Raw genomic sequence first — 20,069 nt, 5'->3', positions numbered from 1 at the left:
GGAAAACTCCACCTCAACTGGCATAGCAAAATGATTTGACAAATAAAAGAGCCAGAAACTATTCTCCAAAACTGAAATCCAGACATTCAGCATTGGTTTCCTCCCCATCCTGCCCTCTGCAAGCTTTTTGCTTGCTTCTGGTTACCACCATTACTCAGCCCACATCTAGAACTGCAAGAATGTGTGGCTCTCAGTGGGGGAAACAAAGAAAGATGCACTCAGCAGTATCACAACTGATCTTTCCTCATAAAAATTGAGGGCATCCCTGGCACAGGAATTTCCATTCAAAACTGATATCCATCACAGACAGGATGTTAAAGCTCTATTGCTTAATGAAATGAATGCAAGCCCCCCCCAAACTATTTGTGGTGCCTCTTCAGCTACTCAGATTTATCTGCTTTGAAACAGTAACCCCCAAAACCGTAGTCCTAAATACACATTCCAAGAGTACTAAAAATGGTAGTAACTGAATATTTAACAACCTGTAAATGTTCAACCAGTTTCACAGTGTACTCCTTCTTTCCTGACAGAGTTGAGAGAAGCTAGGCAATAAGGCAAGGTATTTCAAGTTTGTTTCCTGCTCAAACCAGCAGGTTACAGCTGTTTTTATGGATATAAAACTTGTTACCTTGCTTAACTACACAGCTATAAACTGTGTTATTGCCCAGCTCCCTGCCTGCCTTATTGGGCAGTGATAAGGTTCCAACATATGAATGCTATTGCTACAGCAGGAAAAAGTAAGGTGCATCACTTCGAGCTGAGCATTTCTACTGATTTGATAGGAAATAAAATGTCATTTACACTTCAGAGCTTCTCCACGGGTTCCCAGGCCTGAACTCACTGATGGCATTACCCCTATTCCCAGTACTGTCTGCAGGAGCATTGTTGGAGGTTCTCCCAACAAACCCGGTTTCTACAAGGAAGAACAGAAAACTGTGTCAACGAATAAAACAATCTGTCTGTAGCTGTTTCTTACAACTCACATTCAGTTAATCCTTTCAGGTACACAAAACTGTTAAAATTATATGAAAAACATTGTTTGAGCAGTTATCAGAATGTCCAAAGACAGTTGAAGTTAAAGGGATGTCCTTACACTATTAGCCTGAATGTTTTCTATCTTCATCAGCTGCTGCTGCGGCAGTGGTAGGTGAGCAGGGCTCTGCAGCAGTAAGTTAGATGCACTCCCCAGAAGTGAACTCTGGAATTATTAAAAGAAGTGTTAGTTGGCACTCCTGGAAAACAGAATATTCTGGAAACATTCTCAGGTGATACTGCTTAAAGAAGTTTAAATTAATTTCTGAGTTAATGCAGCAAAGGAAAATAACTGTTTCCTCCACAGAACAAAATCTTTGCTTCACTCACAGAAAGTTATTTTGAGTTCTTTTAACTTCCCTTCCTCCTAACCCATTTTTTCACCTCACAACCACAACTGTGCTTTCTGATGGCTTTTAAAGGATCAAGAGTATCCTCCAAATACAATCCAGACTGTGTCTAAGCCAACAGGGAAAACTGAATATGTTTAAAGCCTCCACAGACAGACTAGATAAGGGAGTTACCTACAGTGCCAGTAAGAAAGATGAGACACAGGGACTTCAGGGGATTATGAGCTCTATGAATAAGGGCTTCATTGTTTGTTAACATTCGCATTGTACCTTGCACTGCAACTCTAATACCTAATCCTCACCAAACACCTACACACCTTACAGGACTCGGTTGTAACTGGCAGGGACTCTGAGCCCTTGCTTTACAGTCACCAAACAGTACCTCTGCTTTCAAAGAGAAATACCCAGGTGTGGTTTTCCCCCCTTTTTAGTGGCAACCATCTACATCAAATTCTATTCCAGAACCATTAAAAAGCTTACAAATCACAGTGCCTACAAATTGTCAAGTCTATAAAGTATTAGTATTTTTCATTCAAAACCATTCTGGATCAGTTTGCCACCACAACTGGGCCAGTTCATCACCAACTTTGGGGCACCACATTCAGATTCTGCTACTGATATATTCAGCATTATGTGCTCTGGATCACAAAACCATATTATGATTTGTGCTAGCTGAACATGGGCCTAAAACTGTCCTTCTGGCAGCAGCTCCTGAGCATGATTTGCCAGGCAAAATATAGGTTGCCCTACAAACCTTTTCGTACAGCAGTGCAAGAATAGATCTATGAGACACTGACTGTGTCAAATCATGACAAATATAGCCCTCCTCATTTTTTTGAGGTCTCCTACAGAGGGAAGATCACCAAAAGCAGCTAATGAAGATGGAACCCAAAAAGGCAGCTCTCCTGATGCATGGCTTTGCAGATTTTGTAGCCTCCTGCAAAACACTTCAAAATGTTTTGAAGCCAAAGTTGTGTCGTTGTGTATTAGGGTCAAATTCCCCAGGAAAAACCCCTCTATGCCTAGAATATGGTCTTCTGGACTAGAAATGTGCAATTTAAAACAAAAAAGTGCCATATCTAGATTAGTTACATATTTTGTCTTGGTGATTTCCAGCAGAAATCATCCAGGACTGTTTAGTGTCACCAGTACTAGTGGTTTTTCCTTCTAAATTTGGTTATGGCAACAAAGAAAATGGGTTAGTTCAATTGCAAAACTTGCAGAAATACAAAGTGGAGAATCAGTTTGGTTGGTATCCTCAAAAGAAAGCCCCTGGGTTAATAAAGATTTAATAAACTGCTGTATGACTGAGGAAAACACATCACTGAGAACATTTAAAATGCATTATTTTGCTCATGATATTGTAACTAAGAGAAACTAAATGAAGTTGAAAGTCACGCTACCTCCAGAGTTGAAAGATAACCCATTTGTTCAAATTCCCCTCTGTCGAATCTTTTTTCCTCAATTATTTTATAATGTTCTGGCATAATCCTCCTAAAAATATTGTTTCTTCTCATCATATTACTTTACAAACCCTTCAATAGAAATTAGCAGAACCAAGATATACAGGAAGCTGAATCAGCGTGTGACTGGGGAGGGGGGGAGAGTGTCAAGCCAGGACACTGTCTGTTCCTCTATCTTGTGACAATACTGAACTTCAAGGCAATAAAAACAGTGACCTGGTTCTCTGGCTCTAAAGAATAGTCTGAAAGAAGTCACTGAGTTACAGAAAAATGTGCCTAATGGAAGTAATTGGCATAATCAAATCACTATCCATAAAATTCAGGCTATTAGACCAGGTTTGGAGTGAATTTAATGACAGGAAGGTCCCAGGAATAGAACTAGACTCTAAAGAGAAAACACTAAGTTGTTTGGCTGCAGCACTTAAAGCAAGAGACACTGGATCATCATCAATCACACTGTTAACTGTGTAAAATATGCCTGTCTCCAGCTGTGATTAGAAAACATTCGCATTGCCTTCCAAGGAAGCATAAGGCTCTCCAAGGCTGAAGAGAGAGCAGCAGTGACTAAATATACCAATTGAAAATGTCATTGAAATGAAGTACCAGCAAAAACCAACACATCTTTTTTTCACTGTACGGGACAAAAGCAACTCATTTGATGGGGCAAAATTAAGTAGTATTTATTCAAAATCAATGTATTCGCCTACCAGTTTTTAGCAGAAAAAAAAATAGCAAAGCTAAATATACTTACCATAAGGAGTAGCTCTGCATTTTAATTTGGTCTTTTCCAAGACCAGTAAGTTTGTGTTTGCCAAAAGAACAGAAGAAATAACAACTAATAGACTTTCAGAAGAAGGTTCAGAAAACCTTTCAGAAATTCCCATCTCCATCTGGAGTTACAGATACTCTGAGAACACTTTAAACATAACCTTGGGGGGGTTTTGACTAAGTAAAATCATAAGTAACATCAGCAAATCACTATTTTTTATGTCATGTATAGCACGTTTTGGTCCCTGCAAGCTTTAAAGTGAAGATAATGATGCTAAGCTTGTTACTTGAGTGAGATAAAACAATCAAGTCTTTACAGGAAGTGTGTGTGAGCAGCTCCAAGAGAAATGGATGTGCCATGCTCCTCAAGCTCCAATTCAAAGAGGATTTTTTTGCTAGTAATAGCAAGTTGTCTCTACAACAGCAGGTGGTAGCAAATCAAAAGCTCAGTTAAGGTAAAATAACTCACTTGTGGATAGCAAGCACAGTCTGCTCTTACATCCCCATAGGCAACTCCTAATAGAGTGCTTTTCTTAAAGACAGCTTTAACAAGAACACTTGATTTTAGTTGTGATTTCTTGAAACCTTGAGTATATTTTTCATGCTGAGATCTCTATAAATATCTATTGGATAAAGTTATTTTCTCACATACCTGAGGAACTTTATTCAGCTGCAAAAAAGGTGGCCCAACTGCTGAATTTATAAGGTGAGGTAAACCTGCAGATGCTCCAAGAACTGCTTGAGAAACATGAGAAAAAGTTGCAGTGTATTATAAGCTAGGCAAGTACAAATCTTTATGAGTTATTCTGTATTTTCTAGATTTGCTTTCCATGATACTGGTCAGCGTACTAAAGGTCACTAAAATGAAACTTTTCAATACACCCAGCTTTGATCTGATTCGAGAGATCAAACGTACCCTCAAGGAGCTCCTCTAAAGATGAGAGTTTCACTCCAAGAAGCAGAAATGCCTGCAGCTGATTGCAAGACCTCAGCTTTATCTAAAGTGCTTTGAATGGTCAGTATTAGCTAAAGTGTTTCTTCACTAAAGTGGTCACTTCACACACCATTTCTGTGTATTTTCTGTCAGCAGATTATTACAAACTCTTAGCTGTTCCCCACTTGACTCTTCAAGTTATCTGTTCCTAATACTTTCACTACTTGAAATGTGATAAGATTGCTTTTTATGTGTTTATTCACATCCACCCTACTGAGAAGACAGTGATGTCTGTCTTTTATGAAATAATGAATTATGAAATAACGAATTATGAAATAATGGCATTAACCTTTGTAAAGGTTGGACTTGATGATCTTAAAGGTCTTTTCCAACCTAGCTGATTCTATGATTCTATGAAATGCTGTGTACAGCTATGGTAGCATCCAAGTGAATAAAGATTTTACACTGGAAACAATAGGAAAAAGGCTCAGGCTACAAGATTCAGATCTAGAATCAGACTTAAATTTGCCATTTTAATGATGTCTGCAAAAGACATTTCATTTTAAACCCATTTCTAATACAAACTTTCAGAGACCACAGTGTTACTATGAGGACATTTTTAGGTAACATCAAATTTTACCTAAGCACAGTAGTGTAGCAATTGACCTCTTGCTTTTGCTTTCATAAAATGTGAAAGTGTCTCCACAAACACACTGTAACAGTGTCTGCACAGATTTTAAAGCAGCATTCTTGCTTCTCTCCTTTGCTGAAAGCCTTGTATCACCAAGAGCAGGGTTTCCCTTTTTACCTCTGTTGTTTTAAAGTCACTTACCAGGTTTAACAGCATGTCCACGCAACTGGGGCTGCAGCAGCATTTGCAACATCGCTGGGTTATTAAAACTTTTCATAATCTGCACTGGATTTGGCTCTGGAAGCAAGCCCTTCCTGTTGTTCCTCATCTCCAATTGAGAGAGACACAAAGATGTTAGAATCGGGAGAAAACAAAGAATACATTTAAATCCCTCAAACTCGTGTGATGGTCATAGACACATTTCATTGTACACAGAAGTAACATCTCCTTCCCTGTTGCCTGCTCCTTTTCCTGCTCCTTTTCCTCAAATGAAACACCTAAGAAACTATTCCCCCCAAGCTTCCTGAGACACATTTCTTTTCTTCCCCTTAAACCAAGACAGAGTTATGAATAAAGAGCAATATGAAAGGCACTGTTAACACGAACATCACATATTATCTTATAATAGCACCACTCATCTCTTTTACAAAGATGTGGGCTAAAGCTAGCTGAAGTAATGAAACTGTTCTGCTTCTGCATCTAAGACGGCTTCATGTAACACTTATCACATCCAATTTTCTAGGAAATAATTTGATAAGACATGGGTGTAAAAAGCTTTCTTCTTTATCGAGCATGAAATTAAACTATTCCTCCTACCTTGAAATTTATCTTAAAATTGACAAATTCTTGCCCCTCTGTTTTAAACCAAGTTTTAGCTTCTCAAATGACTCCACTTCCAGTTACTTTTGTTTTGAACTGGAACAATTTCTCTTACAGAAAATTAAATTTATTAAGAGCTATGTAAGTGTAATTTTGTGATACCTTATGGCCATATTTTACCCTTCCTCCTTGCAGTATATGGCTGTGCTTTGCCTAGGAAGGAGACTGCATTGAGCTGACTAGGTACAAATAAAGGCTCATGCTTCCAAAAGCTTGGCTCCTTCTCCTGATGCAAAGCAGCTGAATCCCTCTGACCCACCCTGGGCTGCTCGAGGTGTATCAAACTCATTCTGAAAACAGATTTACTAGTATCTTACCATCCTTTGTGCTGCTATAAGTGCTGCCAACGTGCTTCTGCCTGGGGCTCCTGGAGCACAGTAGGACACCTGCACTCTCTTTCCTTTGATAGTCATTCCATCGGTGAGTTCTTGTACCTTCTCTGCCTGCTCTGCAGTTTCATACTCCACCACCGCAAAGTCACCGATGTTACTGTCTTCATCCTGAGCAAACTGAAGCATTTCACAACACATTGAATCAAATGGGGAATTTCAGGGACTGCTTTGCAGTATTTCCACCCATCCCTTGCAAAATACTTTGCAATTGACACCCTATGGTAACGCCTACCCAAATCAGTACGTTTCTTTCTCAAACATGCTAGATGTAAGTTGAATATTGTATCTTTTTAGGATATTTGGCATGCTCTATCTACTTGAATTACCACCTTCACTTCTGTCTAATCTCATGGAGAACCTGAGCTATGAAATGTATTTAACATGTATTTTCAGAATAAAGAAGGAATGAGAAGGAAATTGTAAATACAGCTGTATGCTACAATGACTTTAGTTTGCAAGAACTATAAACTCATTATTGTTCAGTTTTAAGCCTCCAATAATAAAAATGCTGTTCATCACACTACATGATTTTGTTGAAACATGTAACAATGCGAATTCCACTGATATACGCTGCCTTTCAGGAGGATATGAAGTCTGTGGTTGTACCTAATGCCAAGAGAAGATGCCAGACTGATCAATCAAGCAGACTGGAAACAGGCTTATGTGTGAAACAATGCTCTGTCCTTTGTTTGCAGAGTTCTATAGCAGAATGAGCAGATTTAAATCAAACAAAAAAAAAAAAGGGGTGAGAAGGGAGGGAATAAAGCTGAGGCAAAAATCTTCATCCCAAAATGAACAGAAATGATGTACTGATACTAGTGTGGAACAGAGGGAATATCCTCTAGATTTCACTGGATAAATCTCCCCACCTATTCCCAGCAATTAGGTACCACAAACTAACAACTGAAATATAAATCTCAAATAGTTGGAAGAAGAGGGTGGTCAGATCTTTAATGCTACTGCTAAAAACCGGCCTCTGGGAAGAGCTCTGGAGAACACACCTAGTTTGGTACATAGGACAAGGGGTGATGGGTTTAAACTTAGAGGGGAAGTTCAGGTCTGGTATAAGGCAGAAGCTGTTCCCTGTGAGGGTGCTGAGGCGCTGGCACAGACTTTTCCCAGAGAAGCTGTGGCTGCCCCATCCCTGGCAGTGTTCAAGGCCAGGTTGGACACAGGGGCTTGGAGCAACCTGCTCTAGTGGAAGGTGTCCCTGCCCGTGGCAGGGGGTTGGGACTGGATGAGCTTTAAGGCCCCTTCTAACCCAAAGCAGTCTGGGATTCTATGATTCTACAATCTACCTATTAGTCTATTACAGAGTGTATTTCTACAAGTGATAGGTAATATGAGGACATGGCAAGAATATTTTCTTAGATGTATTTTTTACTACATGCCTATTTCCTAATTCAAAAGCATACACCTTAATTCCTCGTCACCTACACCATGTATCATTATGATTTGAGAAGTAATGTAAAAGCCTCTAACTGCACAGGTTGGTGAAAACCATCTTCATCAAAGCAGCCTCTTATTCTTTGAGCTGAATTGTTAAAGGATGTTGAAAACTTGTTGGGGGAGCTGATAACAGCCTCCAGCTTATCTGACAGCTGGAAAACAACTCTTAAGTAAAAGACTTGAAAAGCTCAACCTGTTCAGCTAATTAAACAAAGATTGAGCAAGTGACTTGATGACAGCATTTAATACCTTCTTAGAGGAAGAAAACAGTGGGGAGCAAAAGATCCTCAGTTTAGTCATCAGTGAGGTGAAGCTAAAGCCAGATACAGTCAACTGAGAAAAGAGACAAAGATGAAGAGACGGGCAGTTTCTGTAAGGAGTTACTTCCAATTTATGCATCTTCTGATATATTTGGATCAAGCAAATGTAAGGATGGACTTTAGCAAACTACAAATCACTGGGGCTTGAAAAGAGCACTGGGGACAATGTGACAGCCTGCAGGTGGTCAGATTAGACAGCCTAATGGACCTTCTGGTCTGAGATACTGAGAATCTCTGATTACTTATCCCTGAAGCTAATCCCTGAGCAGCTTTCCAAGATACTTAAGAAAAAAAAACCCTGAAATCAACAACTGAAGTCATACCCAACTGCGTGACTATAAAGCAAGCTTTCTTTCTACTGCCTGTTTATGATATGCTGGTCTGCAGCACTTCAATGAGCAACGTTTTATTTGTGGGCTAGTATCTCACAAGCCATGGAACTTGGAGCACAAGTTTGATGAGGAACGGCTGAAGAACCTGGGGGGGTTTAGTCTGGAGAAGAGAAGGCTCAGGGGGGACCTTCTCGCTCTCTGCAACTGCCTGACAGGAGGATGGAGCCAGGAGGGGGCTGGTCTCTGCTCCCAAGGAACAAGGGATGGGACAAGAGGAAACGGCCTCAAGCTGCACCAGGGCAGGTTTAGATGGAGCTGAGGAACAATTCCTTCCCCAAAGGGTGCTCAGGCATTGGAACAGGCTGCCCAGGGCAGGGCTGGAGTCACCGTCCCTGCAAGTGTTCACACCCCGTGTAGCCGAGGCCTCAGTGCCATGGGTTAGTGGTGGCCTTGGCACTGCTGGGAACGGTTGGACTTGATGAGCTTAAAGCTCTTTTCCAACCTGGTTGATTCTATGAAGATGAGAAGGAAACCTTCACGGTTGCAAAGGCTAGTAGGGATCCAACTCTTCTGTACCTGCAAGCTTTGCAAAAGATGTAGCACCAAGATCCCAAGATCTAGATCCCAAGCCTACATCTTCTTCAACTAGGGAAAAAACATATCAGATATTTGCAGAGGTTTCTTAAATATATTAATTATACACACATATATATATTCTCCATCATGTGAACATGTGGCACTTGTGGCATTCATACACTTGCTTTCTTTACTGAGGAATAAACCCATCATCAACGTTTAGTTTAAAGGATGTAATATTTCTAAATTGATTTTCAATAAAATCCATGAGGAGGGGGATGTCTTACAAACATTTTATTGGTGCTCACAGGAGCCTTCTCCTGCAGAATCCCCAGGTAACACCGACCACCACTGCAAACCCACACCAACAAAGCATCTGCACCACATCATACATCGCAGTGCAGATGCAGAACCATGCACTATTTAAATGAAAAACAGAAGTATTAGGCAGCAAGCAGGGAAGCATGTAAATACAGAGCTACTTAAATGACAACCTTGACCTTCCAGAAGATACAAATTCAACATACCTGGCAGAACACAGGTTTATACTTTAGGGAGAAAGCTTGGATCAGTTCTTTTGAGTCAGCACAGTCTTTCTGAAATTTCTCTACACAAAGGCACTTAGAGTGAATAAGATTTGTGGTGAGCTGGTTCACATCCATCCACTGTGCAAAGAGAGTGCTCTCCTCCAACTGTTTCCCCAGAAGTTCCAGCCTGGCCTTGGCAGCGGAGTCCTTCTTCATGTATTCCACAAAGCCGTAGCCCTTGGAATGGCCAGTAACTTCGTTGTAGACCAAGAAACACCTCTCGACATTGCCATAAGCACGCACAAGTTCTTCAAACTCTTCCAATGTAAATGAAATGGGTAAATTGGTAATGCACAGCAAAGCATCTGTTGGCTGGAGCTGCACTGAGATCTCTTTTCCCCGAAGAGAATACTGGTGATACTTCCGAATGGCGCTTTGTGCCTGCTCTCCATTCAGCAGAGTGACGAATGCTGGAAGAGACCAAAACAAGATACATCATAGAATCACAGAATCATAGAACAGTCAGGGTTGGAAAGGACCTTAACATCACCCAGTTCCAACCCCCTGCCCTGGGCAGGGACACCTCACCCTAGACCATGTCACCCAAGGCTCTGTCCAACCTGGCCTTGAGCACTGCCAGGGATGGGGAATTTACCACTGCTTTGGGCACCCTGTTCCAGAGCCTCAGCACCCTCACAGGGAAGAACTTCTTCCTTATATCTAACTTGAACTTCTCCGGTTTCAGTTTTGAACCCATCACCCCTTGTCCCATCACTACAGTCCCTGCTGAAGAGTCCCTCTCCAGCAACCTTGTAGCCCCCTTCAGACACTGGAAGCTGCTCTGAGGTCTCCACGCAGCTTCTCTTCTCCAGGCTGAACAGCCCCAACTTTCTCAGCCTGTCTTCATACAGGAGGTGCTGCAGCCCCTGATCATCCTCATAGCCTCCTGTGGACTTGCTCCGACAGCTCCATGTACTTCTTATGCTGAGGACACCAGAACTGCACACAGTGCTCCATGTGGGGAGCATCACAAGAGCTCCTTTTGATGCAGCCCACGACACAGTTCGTTTCTGGGCTGTAAGCGCACACTGAAGCAGCTCATGTTAAGTTTCTCATCAACCAACCATAGCTTCTCTCCAGCCTCAGAGGTCATGACTACACCTCTCCCACCCCTCAAACCCACCAGTGCAAGTCACAGGGTCAATCCCAAACTCTTATTTTTCCTGAAGATGCAACACATGCATTTTTAACATATGGTATTATCAACATCATGAGTAATGAACTCGAAAAGTGACTACAGAAACACAGACACACATGATCTCACTACTTGTAGCACAAAATGTTATATTTGGGAATCAAAAGTCAACACATTACTAGTTCTACCGAATATCTATGATGACAGTATCCATAACTTCTCACTTTGGGGTTACTGGATCTTTTGAGGGTTTCCAGTTCACAAAGCATTTCACACAATCACAGACAGGATGAGGCTGAAGGCACCTCTGAAGCCTTCTTGTCCAATCCCCTGCTCAAGCAGGGCCACCCAGAGCTGGTTGTGCAGGGTCATATCCACATGGGTTCTTAGTATCTCAAAAGATGGAGACTCCATACCCTCTGTGACTAACCCATAACAGTGCCAATGACCCTTATCGCGAAAAAGAGTTTCCTAATGTCCAGATGGAAACTCCTGTGCTCCCACTGCATGTCCTGCCTGACACCAGTTGAATCACAGGATGTAATAGTCTGCACTGAAGCAAGCAGCTGGATGATAATTCAGGTGTTTTCTTCCAGGGACAGAGATGTGCACAGCACAGGGAAGTCATGGGAAAACTTTCCTTTATTTCACAGAAAGAGAAATGCATGTCATGTAGTTCAAATACAGAAAGCACCAGCATAGCCAGCCACTTGTGCATGCAGGCTGGGCCAATGGGACATGTCTTCTATGCCAAAGGTACGAAAGATAACCTCCAGAAACATCAGCAAGAATGACCTGCTGCTTTTAAGGTTTTTTAGCCATTACTGAGCTGCTCTTCTTTACAGTGATCACAGAGGTACTTCATTTCCTTACCCTGCCCCAGCAATTATTTTTAACGAATTCACAGAATCCCAGACTGGTTGGAAGGGAGCTTAAAGCTCCTCCAGTTCCAACCCCTGCCACGGGCAGGGACACCTTCCACTAGAGCAGGTTGCTCCAAGCCCCTGTGTCCAACCTGGCCTTGAACACTGCCAGGGATGGGGCAGCCACAGCTTCTCTGGGAAAAGTCTGTGCCAGCGCCTCAGCACCCTCACGGGGAAGAGCTGCTGCCTCAGAGCTCATCTCAATCTCCCCTCTGGCAGCTTAAAGCCATTCCCCTTGGCCTGGCCCTACAGGCCCTTGTCCAAAGCCCCTCTCCAGGTTTCCTGGAGCCCCTTTAGGCACTGGAGCTGCTCTAAGGTCTCCCCTTCAGGAGCCTTCTCTTCTCCAGGCTGCCCCAGCCCAGCTCTCTCAGCCTGGCTCCAGAGCAGAGCTGCTCCAGCCCTCGCAGCAGCTCCGGGGCCTCCCCTGGAAACACTCAAACAGCAAATTTTCATTTTAGTGTTTATGTAACATTATGTATGTTTATGACGTGTCAATTTATTTAAATGGTGGAGGGGAAGGCCAAGGCACTGGAGCTGCCCACAGAAATGCAGCTTCACTTCTCCTCTGCAGCTTCGCAAATGAACGTGCAAAGGGAATCTCTAAAATCCTCTCCCCTTGGAAATCCCCAAAACAGGGAACCAGCCCTGCTGATGCCATGGCACCACCACAGCCAACAGATAGCTCATAACACTCCACGTCACAACGGGGTTTGTGACACAGTCAGCACCAGACCCCTATAAAAAGGATGCACCAGCACAGGCTGGCAGATGAGGAGATGAGCGAGCAAAGACTCAGAGGCTCCAACACACCCGCTGCATCTATGCCCCGTCCTCAGCCTCACACAGCCAGAAGCTGACCACAGCCCTTTTGCACAGGGAGAGCGACAGCACCCACTGGATCTGGCCCACACCCAGCTCACAGGAAAAGCTCAAAGGTGCCCACAGACACTCTCACCGGGAGCACCACATCATCCACATTCACCGCACCCTGTCACAGTCCCAAAGCCAGTGAGAAGGTGCCCAAAGACACTGGCAACAGCAGCGCTGCGACAGCGCCATGGCTGCAACTATTCTGCTCCCACAGGCACCTGGAAAGAACAGTTGGGTGGGTGACGTTTTGGACACCAAAACAGATCCGGGCACCAGCCCTTCACTTCTCCTGCCCATGCAACAGGCAACAGAAGGCTCATCGTAGGCAACAAACAGGTACAAAAAGGGCTGCACCAGCCCAGATCACCAGAAGAGGAGGCATGAGAGCGAGGGCTGAGAGCAGAGGCCCTGCACGGGAAGGCCACGGCAATGTTGGGGCTGCCCACAGCAACGCAGCGTCACTTCTCCTCTGCAGCTTCTCCGCACAAGTCCACACCGGCTCCAGGACAGGGATGCAACCACACCAGGGCTCCCGGCCTCTCCCAACCCATCAGTCAGACAGAGAGCTCTCAGTGCCCTGCAGCACAGGTAAAACACTCCTGGTCTCTACCCCACGCTGGGTTTGCAAGGAGCTTCGTAAAGGAATCTGCAAGGGGAAACTTAAACTTCCCTCCCACTGCAACGCCCCAAAACAGATGCTGGCAGCAGCCCTGGTGATATCATGGCAAAGTCAACTCCAACGCACCTGCACCACATCAAAAGGACCCAGCGAAAAGCTGCACCCCAGACACTGTGAAAAGGCTGCAGGAACCCAGACTGGCACAGGACGAGGCAGACGAGAAAAGACGCAGCGGCTCCAACAAACCCACCTATCTGTGCCCCTGCCTCATCCTACAGCCATGAGAAGGTGCCAACGCTCATGGCCAAAGGAGGGTCCCACCACCTAAAGTATCTGTTCCCCATCCAGGTCCCACTCGCAGCCAGAAGGTGCCCGTAGACAAGGACAATGGGAGCTCCGCAGCATCCACATGATCCCCAACACGTCCTCCAACAGCCTAAGAGAAGGTGCCCACAGCAAACTGAGAGCTACAGCCACTCATGTACGTCTTCCACATCCAGGTCTCTCATGCAGCCAGAGAGTACCTGCACCCATGGACCAAGGGGCTTCTCAAACACCTACTGTTTCTTTTAACATCGTCCTCAGCCTACAGAGAGCCATGAGAAAGTGCCAACGCTCATGGCCAAAGGAGCGTCCCACCACCTAAAGTATCTGTAACACATGCAGGTCCCACTCGCAGATAGAAACTACCCATAGCCATGGACAATGGGAGCTTTGCAGCATCCACATGATCTCTAACACCTCCTCCTCCAACACCCTGAGAGAAAGAGGCCACAGTCTTGGGCAAAGAGAGAGCTACAGCCACTCATGTACCTCTTCCACATCCAGCTCTCTCATGCGGCCAGACGGCACCTGCACCCGTGGAGAAAGGGACTTCTGCAACACCCGCTCTTTCTGTAAGCTCATCCTCATCCTACAGACAGAATATGCTCCTGAGGAATGCAGAACCAAAGCACCCATTGTACCTGTACATCATCCAAGGCCAACAGAAAGCACAAAGGTTCCCAGTGCCATGGACAAAGGGACCTCCGGCACCACTCCTGCTCTTCTCATGCCCATGGAACAGGCAACAGAAGGCTCATTGTAGGCCCCAAACAGGTACAAAAAGGGCTGCACCAGCCCAGACCGGCAGCACAGGAGGCACGAGAGCGAGGGTTGAGAGTAGAGCCCTGCACGGGAAGGCCACGGCAATGTTGGGGCTGCCCACAGCAACGCAGCGTCACTTCTCCTCTGCAGCTTCTCCGCACAAGTCCACACTGGCTCCAGGACAGGGATGTAACCACACCAGGGCTCCCAGCCTCTCCCAACACAACAGTCAGACACAGAGCTCTCAGTGCCCTGCAGAACAGGTAAAACACTCCTGGTCTCTACCCCACGCTGGGTTTGCAAGGAGCTTCGTAAAGGAATCTGCAAGGGGAAACTTAAACTTCCCTCCCACTGCAACGCCCCAAAACAGATCCTGGCAGCAGCACTGGTGATATCCTGGCAAAGTCAACTCTAACACACCTGCACCACATCACAAAGGACCCAGTGACAAGCTGCACCTCAGACACTGTGAAAAGGCTGCAGGAACCCAGACTGGCACAGGACGAGGCAGACAAGACACAGAGGCTCCAACAAACCCACCTATCTGTGCCCCTGCCTCATCCTACAGCCATGAGAAGGTGCCAACGCTCATGGCCAAAGGAGGGTCCCACCACCTAAAGTATCTGTTCCCCATCCAGGTCCCACTCGCAGCCAGAAGGTGCCCGTAGACAAGGACAATGGGAGCTTTGCAGCATTCACATGATCCCCAACACGTCCTCCTCCAACAGCCTAAGAGAAGGTGCCCACAGCAAACCGAGAGCTACAGCCACTCATGTACGTCTTCCACATCCAGGTCTCTCATGCAGCCAGAGAGTACCTGCACCCATGGACAAAGGGGCTTCTGGAATACCCCCTGTTTCTGTAACATTGACCTCAGCCTACAGAGAGCCATTAGAAAGTGCCAACGCTCATGGCCAAAGGAGGGTCCCACCACCTAAAGTATCTGTTCCCCATCCAGGTCCCACTCGCAGCCAGAAGGTGCCCGTAGACAAGGACAATGGGAGCTTTGCAGCATTCACATGATCCCCAACACGTCCTCCTCCAACAGCCTAAGAGAAGGTGCCCACAGCAAACCGAGAGCTACAGCCACTCATGTACCTCTTCCACATCCAGGTCTCTCATGCAGCCAGAGAGTACCTGCACCCATGGACAAAGGGGCTTCTGGAACACCCCCTGTTTCTGTAACATTGACCTCAGCCTACAGAGAGCCATTAGAAAGTGCCAACGCTCATGGCCAAAGGAGTGTCCCACCACATGAAGTATCTGTAACCCATCCAGACCCCACTCGCAGCCAGAAGGTGCCCGTAGCCATGGACATTGGGAGCTTTGCAGCATCCACACGATCTCTAACACATCCTCCCCCAACACCCTAAGAGACGGTGCCCACGGCCTTGGGCAAACCAAGAGCTACAACCACTCATGTACCTCTTCCACATCCAGCTCTCTCATGCGGCCAGACGGCACCTGCACCCATGGAGAAAGGGACTTCTGCAACACCCGCTCTTTCTGTAAGCTCGTCCTCATCCTACAGACAGAATACGCTCCTGAGGAATGCAGAACCAAAACACCCATTGTACCTGTCCATCATCCACGGCCAAGAGAAAGCACAAAGGTTCCCACTGCCATGGACAAAGGGACCTCTGGCACCACTCCTGCTCTTCTCATGCCCATGCAACAGGCAACAGAAGGCTCATCGTAGGCACCAAACAGGTACAAAAAGGGCTGCACCAGCCCAGATCACCAGAAGAGGAGGCACGAGAGCGAGGGCTGAGAGCAGAGGCCCTGCACGGGAAGGCCACGGCAATGTTGGGGCTGCCCGCAGCAATGCAGCGTCACTTCTCCTCTGCAGCTTCTCCTGAGAAGCTCCATGACAGGGATGCAGCCAGATCAGGGCTCCTGCCCTCTTCCAAACCAAGAGTCAGCCAGAGAGATTTCTGTGCCCTGCAGAACAGGTAAAACACTCCTGGTCTCCACCCCAGTCTAGCTTCAAGGAGCTTCGCAAAGGAACGTGCAAATGGAATCTCTAAAATCCTCTCCCCTTGGAAATCCCCAAAACAGGTCCTGGCAGCAGCCCTGCTGATGCCATGGCACCACCACAGCCAACAGACAGCTCATAACACTCCACGTCACAACGGGGTTTGTGACACAGTCAGCACCAGACCCCTATAAAAAGGATGCACCAGCACAGGCTGGCAGATGAGGAGATGAGCGAGCAAAGACTCAGAGGCTCCAACACACCCGCTGCATCTATGCCCCGTCCTCAGCCTCACACAGCCAGAAGCTGACCACAGCCCTTTTGCACAGGGAGAGCGACAGCACCCACTGGATCTGGCCCACACCCAGCTCACAGGAAAAGCTCAAAGGTGCCCACAGACACTCTCACCGGGAGCACCACATCATCCACATTCACCGCACCCTGTCACAGTCCCAAAGCCAGTGAGAAGGTGCCCAAAGACACTGGCAACAGCAGCGCTGCGACAGCGCCATGGCTGCAACTATTCTGCTCCCACAGGCACCTGGAAAGAACAGTTGGGTGGGTGACGTTATGGACACCAAAAGAGATCCTGGCACCAGCCCTTCACTTCTCCTGCCCATGCAACAGGCAACAGAAGGCTCATCGTAGGCACCAAACAGGTACAAAAAGGGCTGCACCAGCCCAGACCGGCAGCACAGGAGGCACGAGAGCGAGGGCTGAGAGCAGAGGCCCTGCACGGGAAGGCCACGGCAATGTTGGGGCTGCCCACAGCAACGCAGCGTCACTTCTCCTCTGCAGCTTCTCCGCACAAGTCCACACCGGCTCCAGGACAGGGATGCAACCACACCAGGGCTCCCGGCCTCTCCCAACACAACAGTCAGACACAGAGCTCTCAGTGCCCTGCAGAACAGGTAAAACACTCCTGGTCTCTACCCCACGCTGGGTTTGCAAGGAGCTTCGTAAAGGAATCTGCAAGGGGAAACTTAAACTTCTCTCCAACTGGAACGCCCCAAAACAGATCCTGGCACCAGCCCTCGTGATATCATGGCAAAGTGAACTCCAACACACCTGCACCACGTCACAAAGGACCCAGCAACAAGCTGCACCCCAGACCCTGTGAAAAGGCTGCAGGAACCCAGACTGGCACAGGACGAGGCAGACGAGAAAAGACGCAGCGGCTCCAACAAACCCACCTATCTGTGCCCCTGCCTCATCCTACAGCCATGAGAAGGTGCCAACGCTCATGGCCAAAGGAGGGTCCCACCACCTAAAGTATCTGTTCCCCATCCAGGTCCCACTCGCAGCCAGAAGGTGCCCGTAGACAAGGACAATGGGAGCTCCGCAGCATCCACATGATCCCCAACACGTCCTCCAACAGCCTAAGAGAAGGTGCCCACAGCAAACCGAGAGCTACAGCCACTCATGTACGTCTTCCACATCCAGGTCTCTCATGCAGCCAGATGGCACCTGCACCCATGGAGAAAGGGACTTCTGCAACACCCACTCTTTCTGTAAGCTTGTCCTCATCCTACAGACAGAATATGCTCCTGAGGAATGCAGAACCAAAGCACCCATTATACCTGTCCCCCATCCAAGGCCAACAGAAAGCACAAAGGTTCCCACTGAGAGAAAGAGGCCACAGTCTTGGGCAAAGAGAGAGCTACAGCCACTCATGTACCTCATCCACATCCAGCTCTCTCATGCGGCCAGACGGCACCTGCACCCATGGAGAAAGGGACTTCTGCAACACCCACTCTTTCTGTAAGCTTGTCCTCATCCTACAGACAGAATATGCTCCTGAGGAATGCAGAACCAAAACACCCATTGTACCTGTCCCTCATCCAAGGCCAACAGAAAGCACAAAGGTTCCCACTGCCATGGACAAAGGGACCTCCAGCACCACTCCTGCTCTTCTCCTGCCCATGGAACAGGCAACAGAAGGCTCATCGTAGGCACCAAACAGGTACAAAAAGGGCTGCACCAGCCCAGACCGGCAGCACAGGAGGCACGAGAGTGACGGCTGAGAGCAGAGGCCCTGCACGGGAAGGCCACGGCAATGTTGGGGCTGCTCACAGCAATGCAGCGTCACTTCTCCTCTGCAGCTTCTCCGCACAAGTCCACACCGGCTCCAGGACAGGGATGCAACCACACCAGGGCTCCCGGCCTCTCCCAACCCATCAGTCAGACAGAGAGCTCTCAGTGCCCTGCAGCACAGGTAAAACACTCCTGGTCTCTACCCCACGCTGGGTTTGCAAGGAGCTTCGTAAAGGAATCTGCAAGGGGAAACTTAAACTTCCCTCCCACTGCAACGCCCCAAAACAGATGCTGGCAGCAGCCCTGGTGATATCATGGCAAAGTCAACTCCAACACACCTGCACCACATCAAAAGGACCCAGCGAAAAGCTGCACCCCAGACACTGTGAAAAGGCTGCAGGAACCCAGACTGGCACAGGACGAGGCGGACGAGAAAAGACGCAGCGGCTCCAACAAACCCACCTATCTGTGCCCCTGCCTCATCCTACAGCCATGAGAAGGTGCCAACGCTCATGGCCAAAGGAGGGTCCCACCACCTAAAGTATCTGTTCCCCATCCAGGTCCCACTCGCAGCCAGAAGGTGCCCGTAGACAAGGACAATGGGAGCTCCGCAGCATCCACATGATCCCCAACACGTCCTCCAACAGCCTAAGAGAAGGTGCCCACAGCAAACTGAGAGCTACAGCCACTCATGTACGTCTTCCACATCCAGGTCTCTCATGCAGCCAGAGAGTACCTGCACCCATGGACCAAGGGGCTTCTCAAACACCTACTGTTTCTTTTAACATCGTCCTCAGCCTACAGAGAGCCATGAGAAAGTGCCAACGCTCATGGCCAAAGGAGCGTCCCACCACCTAAAGTATCTGTAACACATGCAGGTCCCACTCGCAGATAGAAACTACCCATAGCCATGGACAATGGGAGCTCTGCAGCATCCACATGATCTCTAACACCTCCTCCTCCAACACCCTGAGAGAAAGAGGCCACAGTCTTGGGCAAAGAGAGAGCTACAGCCACTCATGTTCCTCTTCCACATCCAGCTCTCTCATGCGGCCAGACGACACCTGCACCCGTGGAGAAAGGGACTTCTGCAACACCCGCTCTTTCTGTAAGCTCATCCTCATCCTACAGACAGAATATGCTCCTGAGGAATGCAGAACCAAAGCACCCATTGTACCTGTCCATCATCCAAGGCCAACAGAAAGCACAAAGGTTCCCAGTGCCATGGACAAAGGGACCTCCAGCACCACTCCTGCTCTTCTCATGCCCATGGAACAGGCAACAGAAGGCTCATTGTAGGCCCCAAACAGGTACAAAAAGGGATGCACCAGCCCAGACCGGCAGCACAGGAGGCACGAGAGCGAGGGCTGAGAGCAGAGGCCCTGCACGGGAAGGCCACGGCAATGTTGGGGCTGCCCACAGCAACGCAGCGTCACTTCTCCTCTGCAGCTTCTCCTGAGAAGCTCCATGACAGGGATGCAACCAGATCAGGGCTCCTGCCCTCTTCCAAACCAAGAGTCAGCCAGAGAGATTTCTGTGCCCTGCAGAACAGGTAAAACACTCCTGGTCTCTACCCCAGCCTAGGTTTCAAGGACCTTCGCAAAGGAATGTGCAAAGGGAATCTCTAAAATCCTCTCCCATTGGAAATCCCCAAAACAGATCCTGGCACCAGTCCTGCTGATGTCAAAGCACCACCCCAGCCAACAGACAGCTC

At 47.3% G+C, this 20,069-nt stretch overlaps 1 protein-coding gene across 9 annotated transcripts in view; it reads right to left on the bottom strand.

Moving 5' to 3' along the window:
- Positions 1–20,069, bottom strand: part of RAVER2 (ribonucleoprotein, PTB binding 2) — a 54,128-nt gene that overhangs the window by 11,434 nt on the left and 22,625 nt on the right. For 4 of the 9 annotated variants that reach the window (XM_030494794.1, XM_030494789.1, XM_030494792.1 and 1 more), the window contains exons 3-8: positions 9,654–10,123; positions 6,375–6,566; positions 5,380–5,506; positions 4,266–4,351; positions 1,094–1,198; positions 802–913 (exon numbers count right to left, since the gene is read on the bottom strand). In XM_030494794.1, coding sequence (XP_030350654.1) covers positions 802–913; positions 1,094–1,198; positions 4,266–4,351; positions 5,380–5,506; positions 6,375–6,566; positions 9,654–10,123 — 1,092 coding nt within the window. The remainder of the gene's footprint in view (positions 1–801; positions 914–1,093; positions 1,199–4,265; positions 4,352–5,379; positions 5,507–6,374; positions 6,567–9,653; positions 10,124–20,069) is intronic. The other 5 variants (XM_030494796.1, XM_030494797.1, XM_030494791.1 and 2 more) reach the window with 3 other exon arrangements.

Source organism: Strigops habroptila, chromosome 8 (genome assembly GCF_004027225.2).
Source record: "Strigops habroptila isolate Jane chromosome 8, bStrHab1.2.pri, whole genome shotgun sequence".
In the NCBI taxonomy this organism is placed as follows: Eukaryota; Metazoa; Chordata; class Aves; order Psittaciformes; family Psittacidae; genus Strigops; species Strigops habroptila.
The sequence above is the reverse complement of the archived record's forward strand: the minus strand, read 5'-3'. Positions and strand labels throughout refer to the sequence as shown.